Below are 11,811 nucleotides of genomic sequence, written 5' to 3'. Positions count from 1 at the left end.
AGGTGGAGTAATGTCGTCGTTGATCAATCGAAGTGGAAGAAGTAAGCTTTCTAATCTTTTTTGAATGTCGATTGACTGGAAAACGGGTGTATTAGTGTGTTTATTTTTTGTTAATGTGTACATTTTAACGATTCTTAAAACCCTAGAAGTTGGGTTTTTCGTTTTTTCTTTATATCATCGATTATGAACTGTAGTGATTCTTCATCTTTGATGATTGTTGATTTAAATGTTGTGTTTAACAAGTAACACGTTGGTGTATTTGAATGTTTAAATGAAAATGGTAATTATAGATGAGTTTCGAAGTTACGGTATTCTGATATTGAATGTGCTTAAAAATCAATAGTTTATGATTATGTTTGAAAGTTCTAAGATGCATATACATGTGTAATCGTAGTCGACTACTTTGAACTGAAGTAAGGTTACGTAAACCCAAAAATTAGGGCTTTTGTTTTAAGAGTCTTATTGTTGATCAATGGCAAAATAAATACATTATAAGTAGGACAAGAGGAGTAATTGATGTTAGTATTCGATTGTGAATGTTTTTTAGTAGAAAAATAATAACGAAGGGTATAACTGTCATTCATTACTAACGATTACTTGTTGGTTGTATGTTTTGTATATTGTTAAATTCATATTCAGTTGTGAATGGGTACTTTATTGAGTATGTATGTGTTTTTGATCATGTACATGATTTTGTATGTAAAGAATAATGTTGTAGGAGTTCCAACTGTTTTATGTGAGTAAGTTAATTACACTGTTTGTTTATTGATGATTATTGTAAACATTCCTCTGATTTTGGGGACAAGAGGAGTAATTGATGTTAGTATTCGATTGTGAATGGTGTTTAGTAGAAAAATAATAACGAAGGGTATAAATGTCATTCATTACTAATGATTACTTGTAAAATCCGATTGTTTTAGAGACAGAAGTACTTTTTCTAGTATTAATCCTTGTTGTTGGTTGTATGTTTTGTATATTGTTAAAGTCATATTCAGTTGTGAATGGGTACTTTATTGAGTATGTATGTGGTTTGATCCTGTACATGATTTTGTATGTAACGAATAATGCTGTAGGAGTCCCAATTGTTTTATGTGATTAAGTTAATTACACTGTTTGTTTATTGATGATTATTGTAAAAATTCCTCTGTTTTTGGGTATGTGTTTAATTGTGTTTGTGTTTAGTAGGTATAATTTATGATTATTTGAGTTGTTAATGATTCAATTCTGAGTTATAAATGATTAAGGTATTTTAATTCTACTATTAGGTAGAAAGAAAAGCAAGAGGATATTACTAAAGACGACATTCAGAAAATTCACTAATGAAGAATCCAATCCATTGCTTATTGATATTGAAGATGAAGACAATGAAGGAAACGAACTAGTACAACCTCATATTAGAAGAGAAAGACAAAAGAAGTGTTCAACACCTAAGAAGAAAACTAAAAAACAAACCGGTGGTGATGATGATTATATGAAATTTAAAATGTTAAATATCAATTGGAATCTATAGTGAGTATGTGTCTTATTTTTTGGACAGGTGTGGGGGAACGTGTTAATCGCACACCAGCTCATTCAATGCGAAGGGATCTTAAAGTTGTAGTTTTGAGCTCAGATTCAAGTAATGAACTTGTTTAGAAATAAATTTATTTAGAGTTTGATGTTGTAGTTAGTTTTAATAACTTGTGTTGTTTTGTATTTATTAATAGAAAAGAACATGAAACCCAAAGTCAATGTGAAGAAGTTTGATGGAGGAAATTCAAGGTTTTCAAAAGCTAAAAAAATATACAGAAAAAAAAGGTATGAATGATGATTTCATGTAATGTAACTTGTATATTAAAGTATATTCAGTTATGATTATGTTGTCTAATTATTGGCAGGTTTGATTGAAAGTTATGAGATGACAGAAGATAGTGGACTAAATAGGCAAAATGAATTGAGAACAAAAAGACGTTTTGATAGATGTAAAATAAAAGGTGATGAAGTTGTTGTTATAAACTCATTTTCAGGTTGTGTTTTTTTTCAATAAATTTAGTATAGTATTGGTTTGGTAATTTATTTATAATCATTTATTGTGTTAAATATGTCTTAACAGGAAAAGATAATGTTACTGTCAAGAAGCTTGACGAAGATGAAGACTCTGATTTTGAAGTTGACAAACCTGTGGTAACAAGGAAAAAGAGAAGGCATCATACTTCATTCAAAGATGATGAAAAAGAAAATGTGAAGAAATTTAAAAGACAAAGGAATAAAGAAGGAAATGTGTTGAAGCCAAGAAAACTGCCTAAAGTTGTAGCAAGTGGTGCAGAAGAAGCAAGGCGAATACAAGTACGGACATCTCCAAATGTTTTGTACAGTTATATGCATAACCTTAGCAAGGAACAGGAAGCTTATATTTATTCTATTGGTCTGGGGCATTTGTTGAATATGAAAGTGGATGGGTGTGCATCAATTATGGGGCATTATATTGTCAGGAATTTTAATGCAGATAGGATGGTACTCAAACTTCATCATGGAGAGATACCAATCAATCGGCAAGTTATTCACGAAATGTTGGGTCTGCCTCTGGGACATGTTACAATAAAGTCCATGCCTTATAGAGAAGTCACAGACGACACGGTAACTGTTTGGAGAAAACAATTCGAAGATGAAGATAATATTAGACCAAGGGTAGTTCAACAAGTTATTATGCAATCAGCACATGCAGATTTAATGTTTAAAGTAAACATCTTTGTCCTGTTGTGTAATACACTAGGTCAGTCGATGAGCATGGGAACATGTGACATGTCGATGTTATCAAAAGTGACGAAAGACCTGGATCTAAGTGACATTGATTGGTGTGGATATGTTTTTGATTGCCTTAAGGAGACAAAAAGTGCATGGAATCCAAACAGCAAAAAAGGATTCTATGTTGGGCCAATTATATTACTGCTGGTAAGATTTGTTTTAAATTAATCTGTCATTTAATATTTGTAGCCTTATATGTGCAGATACATTAAAGTGTATTTAAGTAATACATTTTTTATTTGTCTTTGTTGTAGTTGCTATACGTAGAAAGTGTTCGATGTGATTCAGTGAAGATTGTACGATGCAGACCAGCAATATGTTGTTGGAATGTTGATAAACTACGTGAGCGAGAAAGAGTAGAGTGTAGGACAATTGGTCTGGGTATGGGTGAATTGCAAGATCCATTTCAAGTCATCAATGAAGCATCGGGAATTGGTAATGTAGGGCAAGAAAAAGTTCAGGTAATATTTTATTGTATTGAACAATGTATATGAAATTTATTATTTGTTATTTTGGTATAATGTAAATCGATTACATTCATACATTATTGACAGGGAAATGATGCAGGAGGTGTAAGGTGTAAGGTAGTAATATAATATAATCTTTACTAAATAATAAGTTATTAGTACAACAACTAATATTGTGTTACTTTTCGTAGGGAAATCAAGGAGATGATATTTTTAGTGGAAGTGGAGAAAGTGTTGAGGTAGTTTACTACCTATTCACATTTGAATAATGAGTTACTAAAGTATTAATTAATACTAACTAACATATTAATGTTTTTATTTGGTTTGTAACGTAATTCTATTGTGGTGACCTAATTAGACAACTATTTCATCAATAAAGGAGATGTACGACATGATATTGCAGCAAAAGAAAGTGTTGGAAGACAAAATAAATGATGTTGTCAAGAAATATCCTGATAATCAGTTGGTCAAAGAATGTAAAAACAAAGTAAATGATTTGTTTACTGAAGTTTCCGCATCAGAGGAACCAGAACAATCTCAATGGTGGTATGATAACGAGGCTGAAATTGAACGTACGGTGATTCTAGCTACAACTAACAAACAGTTTGACAACTCCCCGACAACAAAATGTGGTATTCAAATGTCACAGGAATATGCAGACTTCGCGAATAGATCTGGAACAAAATCTTTTAAGAATACACCACCATCTAAAATGGAAATGCCAATTCCTTTGTCTATAGTACCATTCAACAACGATGAACATTGGGTTAGTAGAAGAGGGTACAGGCCTCGCATGAAATCCGAATATCTGAAATCTCCTTACATTATACGGGCTGTTGATATCATCAAAGGAGTTCCACGACAGGAAAAACGTGTAGCAGAATGGATATTCTCTCTTCAGGGAGAGCCAAAGTGAGTTGCATTTAAAATATTTTTAAAATTACTTAATTTTGTTGGTTGCTTATTAAAAATATTATTAATTGTTCACGACTTTTGCAGTGATATAGTTTTCCACACTTTGGATGGTTTTTCTGCTTAGAGGTTTCACATGGAAAGTTTTTTTCCAACATGTGAACTATTTGGCCATGTCATTGATTGTTGGAGTCAAGTGTTGAATCTTGATGAAAGTAAGCGTGCACCTGAATCGCCTCTGAGAGTTTATTGCAAGACAGATGTGACGGTATAATTTAATATTGTTTAATGTTGATTATACTATTTTTTAAATACAACATATAAAAAAGTTAATGAGTTTTTAAAAATTGATCACAGAATTCGTATCTTGTAAGTGATTTAATAGAAAGTCAACGTTAAGATAAATTCATTGAGAATTTGGTGCTTTCTATTGAAGATATGGACACAAGCCTACGTTTTGTTGGATTGGTAAGAGATATATCTCGACAGTTTACTTACGTGTGTATTTATCATTGATCAAATATGAATATTAAATAAAGTGAGTACAATTGTAATGAATAAACGTTGCACCTTTTCCTACCAATCATCCGTTCCTTCCACATTTTCCTTTTTGTGATCAATCTACAACAACCAGAGTTTGTAATCGTTGACAACAGCAAAGTTGATGATCCTGATGGTGAGAGATATGGTCAGTTGCCCCAAATCATTGTAAGTGATTAATAAAAATTACTTTACATAGTTAATAAAATTTCATATGCGTTGACAATGTTTTTTACATTTTTAGAAAGAGTACATAGTTGATTACTTAAAATCTCAGAATCATCCAAAAGCTGAGATGTTTTCGCATGTGATGCCACATAGACTGGAAATGTCTTGGAGAACAATAAACAACAGCATTGATTGTGGTGTGTTTACGATGTGTCACATGGAAACATATATGGGTGGAAGTATGAATGAGTTTAAAGTTGGGTTCAAGAACGAGTCTTCTGCACAAGATGATCAACTTGTTAAACTGAGGACAAAGTATTTATACAAAATCATCACTCATGAATATAATGTGCAAAAGGATTATGTGCTGCAAAAGGTTGATGAATTCCACAAGATTCCTTCAAAATAACATTATCAACTGTTGGCCATTGCAAAGGAAGAAATTCACAGGAGATTGGATGATTTAAGTTAATTATGTTAAAAAAGTTATTTTAGTTATGACTTCAATGGTTTCTTTTGGATAGTTTAAAAACAATGCTTTTGTATGCTAAGGATATTAACTTGGGTTGCTGAACGTACAATAGTTACTTTTGGTTTGCTAATTTTAGTAATGGACTAGTGATATTTTAGTAGTTATAATTTAACATTAACATTTGAAAAATTAAGTTATGTTAAAAATGATGATTAACATTGATGGTATAGTTTTAGTGTATATTCAGTAATGATTCTTACTAACAAACATTCGTTAATATGCTATGTTACTATGACCATACAATCAGAATTTTTAATAATTAAAGTGAACATATCTATATTATATAATGATTGTCAGTGGGTTTATATCTTAAAGTATGTTGTTATTTAAATATTGATTAATAGCATAAACACTTACTTGAATTATTCCTAACATATTAAACTTTAAATGCAAATTGTTTTATCTTAAACAGAAGAGTATTTAACAATTTTCATATCATCAATATGTTGAAAATAATTAATGTATTTATGATGTTATTCATTATTGACTAAACTTAAGGGTTTAAAGTCGACCATTGTTAAACTTATGACTAAAATTTACCCAAACGCAAACGTAAATCAATATATGATGTATAGGTGTTTTAAAAGTTAATCGTACAAACATTTGTTATTAAGATATACTACTAACAACATACAATAAACTATGAATACTGCTTGGATTGTATATGACTATAGTATATAATGATTGATGGTTTTATAAGTTCAAGAAAGGAAAAGTATATCTATAGTAAGTGCGAACTGTTTTAATCTAATAAAAGAGGTTTAAATTCCAGATAATATCATTAATCTGTTAACATTACCAAATTTGGCATTGCTATTATTCATCGATGAATAAAACAAAACGTTAAAAATAATGAAAGTGTTTTAAGATAACATAACCTACTAAATCATAGAAACATATCCTTATTCATAAATGTAATAGAAAAGTAAAATCTATTGGGAAAACGACTGGGCAATTTTAAGCTGCTTTTGACTCTCGTGCAAGTCTTACTTTGCAAGTCCTCCAATTATGGTTAACATATTGATTGCAACCTATGCACATTCTGGTTTTTTTCTTTACAGCTGCAACGGCTTTCTCAATAGCACTAACCATTCTTTTCTTAGTTCCACTACCTTTGGTACGTATAGATGCAGGTGGATGGATATTTATTTCATCAGGAATGCTGCGTATTCCAAGCATCCGAATAATTTCTTCTTCATCGTTATCAGATGATGTTTGGTTTGAACTGCCAAACTCCATTGCTGCCTGCTTCAACGTACGTGTTTTTTCAACAAATTCCAACAATTTCTCTTTGCTTCTTTTGAAATGATCTAACCAGTATTCAATATTGATGTATGCCTCTGTTAGAAGTTTAAAGGTGTCATCTTCTGTTTCCATGGCAACATGTTTCATGACAAGCAAATGGCTGGAAATTGCATCCCTTCTCCATCTTCTTAGAATATACTGCTCTGTGTTGGCGTGCAAAGTTATTCATTCATGACTTTGTAAATGTTCGACTTTTGTAAAACCCACTTGCATGTGGTGCTTTAGCCTTTAGACCCATTTGTTAGAGAATGAGAGATGTAGAAGTGAGTTCATACCACTTGTAGAGGTGTGCTTGAGAGATGTAGAAGTGAGTGTGTAAGTGTGTGTTAATTATGTAGTCTAGATCTAGATCTTTTTTGTAACACCATATACATTCAATATATCTCTTAAACACCCAAATCACCATGTTCAATTGTGCAAGCTTTAATTCCGCATGCCAAACCATGCTCATTGTCACTACAATTGGTATCAGAGCGGGTCTTCAAGATCAAGGTGATTTTTGAAGAACGATTCTCGGTTTGGTAATTTTTGTCACAATTTGATCAATTTTGGTGAGTCTCTCTCTTTGATCTCTCTTAATTTCATTGAATTTGTGCGTTACGTTCTTGATTCATGATCGTTTGACTCGTTGGATCACATTTTTCTTGAAAAAACCCCATTGATGATCCAACAAATTTTTTTTTGATCAATTCTCACTAAAAACGAAATCAAGTTTGTGTCTACTCTTCATTGATCTAAAATTCATTTGATCCTTATCGTGAGCCCAATTCAAAGATTTGTTACTGTTCATGTTAAATCATAGAGCCCAAGAACTTTCGTATATCAATTAATATTCAATTAAATCATTTGAGCCCAGATCCAATTCGTAAATCCAAATCACAAATCAGTTACTGTTCATTGATAAATCATTTAGGCCCAATCGTCCATTTAAAAAAATCTGAAAGAAATACGATTCACTTGAAAATCTTGTTCGTCAATCGACTTATACACACGCATATCTCACTTGTACCTTCAACTCATCTGATTGTGTGATGGCTTGTGATTCTTCAACCTCGTTGTTTCAATGTTTGTTAATCGGTTGATTGGCTGAAAATCGTAATCGATTTCTTGATCTTGAGTCTCGATTGTTGCTATTATACTGTTTAGTTCTTTATCATGATTCAATTTATGAATCGGATGTGTTACTTGTTAAACAGAATCGATCTTCTTAGTCATGATTCATTTGATCGATTGTCTTGATTATTGAATCAATTTCACTTCTGGAATTGAATGGTTAGACATTAAGAAAAATCAAAATCGATTTTTTTTCGAGTCAAAATTGATTTTGGATAGAATTGATACTGAAAGTTAGAATCGATTGTGACTGAGGATTGCTTTTGGATTTGGAATTGATAGTCGATGTGTTTGTTCTTGATGTCGATGAGTTTGGGAAGAACTGTTATTGATAGCAAAAGAATCATTGGTGAATGAAAGGCGAAGGATCGACAATCGATTGATGAACAGATGACGAAAAATTACTTTTGATTTCTAATGATTCATATGATTTGGATGGATGTTAAGAACGAACAGATGAAGCAATTGAAGGAGGATGTGAAAAGATCAAAAATTGGGTTCGCATTTGTGTGATTGGAGTCGATTTTGGAATTGAGGAATAAAGTTCGCATGATTGTAGTCGATGAATCGATAAAGCAAAAACCGGTGATTTTGAAACTGAGAACAAATATGCGATGCGAAGTCAAGAGGTATTTGATTTTGATTTGAAATCAATCGATCAAATGGTGAGTATTGAAAAGTAATCGACTGGGATATCTTGGGTCGATGTGCGAAAGTTTTTGATGATGCGAATTTGTGTTTGATTAATTACAGTTCGCATAAGGCTTTGATGTGTGCTGTTTTTTTTTTGGGATCGCATTTGAAATTGCATCTGCAATGGTTGTTTCACTTCGCATCTGGGTCTCAATTTTGAGTTCGCATATGAGATCAAAGACGAGTTCGCATATTTGTTTATTTGGTTACAGAGACTAAAATCGAGTTCGCATTTGAGGTTGATAGAAAAGTGTTTCATTCGCATTTGGTTAAAGAGCTAACATTGATTTCGCATTTGGAGTTTTGTTTTGGAGTCAAAATGCGAATTCATCTCATTTATGATTCGCATTTGGTGAGTTAAACATGCGAAACATTAAGATGTGAATGATTTGGGAAAGACCATAAAGAATTTTACAGTAAAATGCGAATTGGGGAAGAAGGCTAACAATTTCGCATTTGGTCCCTGCTCTTGTCAAGAAATAACACAAGTTGCCCAACTTCGCAAGTTTGAAGAACATACAGAAATTGTCAAAACGAGTACCTGTAGTTTCGCATTTTTGACAGTTTATATCCAACTTCGCAAATGGGGTCATAAAATGCTGAAATTGCAGAATTTTCAAATCTGGTCCCTGCAGTTTGTGCGAATTTACACATTCTACCTAGTTTCGCAAATGGGAGTGTGTTTCGCATATTTGGCTGTTTTTGGCGCAACGGGTCACTGCAGAATTTTAAAATTGACAATTTCTACCCATTTTTGAGAAATTTTGTCAAAGGCGATCCGTGAACGAAGCTAAAAATTCAATATTTTTTGGATTTTTCGGATTGAAGCACATTGTTTATGCCACATGTTAAGGGGGAGTTTTGACATGAAAAATTCCAAATAGAGCACGTTCTTTTTCCTTTGGAGTTTTATAATCAAATTTCGATTATAAAAAGGGGGAGAAGTTTTATATAAAAATTCGAACTTGAATTTTTCATATTACGCGGATTTGAAGACCGAAGTGATCTTGAAGTTTTGAAGATTACGAGATGATGCAATTGGAAGTTCAGAAGTGATGTATTCGAAATGGGTTTGGAATTATTGAAGATTTTTGGGGTGTGTTTTTATGTGCAACTTTTGGGTGATTATTTGGAATTAATCATTCGTTGCTGCTTGGTTTGTATCGTCTCACATCCTAGAGCCCAAATTGAAGAGTCATGGAAGAATTGAAGATTGAAGTTCGTTTCGACATGTGTCACGTTTGAGGCTCGAACCGCGTAGTGCTTGATTTTGGAAGATTTGAAGTGGGTCATTCATTCCTAACTTTGAGGGGGAGAATATTGGGGTGCAAAGTTATTCATTCATGACTTTGTAAATGTTTGACTTTTGTAAAACCCACTTGCATGTGGTGCTTTAGCCTTTAGACCCATTTGTTAGAGAATGAGAGAGAGACATGTAAACACCTCTATAAATAGTGGGTTCATACCACTTGTAGAGGTGTGCTTGAGAGATGTAGAAGTGAGTGTGTAAGTGTGTGTTAATTATGTAGTCTAGATCTAGATCTTTTTTGTAACACCATATACATTCAATATATCTCTTAAACACCCAAATCACCATGTTCAATTGTGCAAGCTTTAATTCCGCATGCCAAACCATGTTCATTGTCACTACACTCTGGAATCTGTTCAATATGGTTGTTTTTCAATACAGCAAAAATATGACGACACAAAATGCCAGTATGTATGAAGTGATTGCATGAACATTTAACTTCTTTTTCAGGCAAATTTAGTTCAACCTACATTATATAATAAAAATAATGTATGTTAGTAACTGATTGAAGTAACATATTAGTTGGTGGTTATTGCATAATATTGAAAAAAATATATGTAATTTAAAAATAATGATATAATATACTTGTATGATGACTAATGAAAAACGTTTAAACGATGAATATAACCTTGCATTTTATCTTCAACTGTTTGCCCTTATCCGTTTGTGTAATCATAACAACTTGCCACCCATCAATCTTTTCAACACTGTCGATAGAACAGTACTAGGCTGCTTTAAATATTTCCTTTTTGACCTCATAGAAAATATTTTTAGTGTAAACCGCAGCTGCATGTTCTAGTAAGCCACTTGGAAGCGTCATTTCATGCTTTGCATTTTTTGTATCATGTTCTAGTTTCTGTTGAGCATTTCGTTGCTTTCCAATTGCGGTGTCGTAGTTCATCATGAAATAGATAAGCAAATTACCAGAGTTGGAGTATTTATTAAAAAATGAGTTCACGCTTTCAGACCTTGAAGTAGTTTTCATCAGACCGTGTAGTGGCATGTCTTTAAAATAGGCTGGAATCCAAAGTTTTTGATCCCTGTACATGTCTTTGAACCATCTTTTGTCCTGTAGTTTGAATTTTCTCATAAGCAATTTCCACCTTGATTCAAACACTTCAGGCTCGATATAGACATTCCAAACAAGCTTCGTAAAACGCTTTCGAAAATCAGTGTTTTTCAAAAAATTGGCTGAAACCTAAAAAAAATAGAAATTTATAAGATTAACTATGAATAAACAATATGTATGCTAATCGTTATTAAAAATATGTAAACTATGTAAATCATTGATGAATAAAACATGTTGCGTGTTAACGTAGACCAAAATATACACACCTTGGCTTGTAGTTTTTTCATAATGTGCCACATACATAAACGATGATTAGAAGTAGGAAATATTGCTTCAATGACCTGTAGAATTGCTGGATCTTGGTCTGTTAACACTAATTGAGGGTGTTTTACATGTGCTTTCAAAAAAGCTTCGAGCAACCAACAATAAGATTCTATTGACTCGTTGCTTAACAAACCTGCCCCAATGTTTATTGAACGTTTGTGGTTATCAATGGCTGTAAACGGCACAAAAATCATTCCATACCTGTATCAAAAAGGTAATTAAAAACAAATTCAACATTGATTACAAAGTCAAAAAAACATCAATATTCATATTTAAATAAAAAAAAATGTGTAATGAGTATAAGAGCATACTTATTTGTTCGGAATGTAGCATCAAATGATATCACATCTCCAAACTCCTTGTAATATAACTTATCGGTTTCATCCGCCCAAAACATTGCGTTTAACACACTATCAACACATTTATACTCAAATGTGTAATTATGTAACTCATCTTTCCTCATGTTCATTTTGTCAACAACCAGCTGTGCATCCTTGTCACCTATAATGTTTCCCACCTTCCTTCTAAAATTTTTATAATCAATTGCTTCAGGGCCAACGTTTTCATAACCTCCTTGCAAACTAGCTTGTAACTT

The 11,811-nt window shown here is 32.4% G+C and overlaps 2 protein-coding genes across 2 annotated transcripts in view; both read right to left on the bottom strand.

Moving 5' to 3' along the window:
- Nucleotides 1–6,360: 6,360 nt before the first annotated feature.
- On the bottom strand, nucleotides 6,361–6,795 carry LOC122195334 (uncharacterized). The gene has a single exon (XM_042897146.1). It carries the CDS (start codon nucleotides 6,793–6,795, stop codon nucleotides 6,361–6,363), a length of 435 nt encoding a protein of 144 aa, XP_042753080.1.
- Nucleotides 6,796–10,113: 3,318 nt separating this feature from the next.
- LOC111903415 (protein FAR1-RELATED SEQUENCE 5-like) overlaps nucleotides 10,114–11,811 on the bottom strand; it is a 3,132-nt gene continuing 1,434 nt past the window's right edge. Inside the window, exons 2-5 of the mRNA XM_023899191.3 lie at nucleotides 11,528–11,811; nucleotides 11,159–11,417; nucleotides 10,452–11,021; nucleotides 10,114–10,289 (exon numbers count right to left, since the gene is read on the bottom strand). The exon at nucleotides 11,528–11,811 is cut by the window's right edge and continues 548 nt beyond it. Coding sequence (XP_023754959.3) covers nucleotides 10,548–11,021; nucleotides 11,159–11,417; nucleotides 11,528–11,811 — 1,017 coding nt within the window. The 3' untranslated portion in view covers nucleotides 10,114–10,289; nucleotides 10,452–10,547. The remainder of the gene's footprint in view (nucleotides 10,290–10,451; nucleotides 11,022–11,158; nucleotides 11,418–11,527) is intronic.

Source organism: Lactuca sativa, chromosome 8 (genome assembly GCF_002870075.4).
Source record: "Lactuca sativa cultivar Salinas chromosome 8, Lsat_Salinas_v11, whole genome shotgun sequence".
Taxonomy (NCBI): domain Eukaryota; kingdom Viridiplantae; phylum Streptophyta; class Magnoliopsida; order Asterales; family Asteraceae; genus Lactuca; species Lactuca sativa.
This window is presented reverse-complemented; position numbering and strand designations above follow the sequence as displayed.

What these genes read in the sequence shown, in the direction of transcription:
- LOC122195334 (XM_042897146.1), bottom strand. Translation starts at nt 6,795, where the DNA reads ATGAAACATGTTGCCATGGAAACAGAAGATGACACCTTTAAACTTCTA.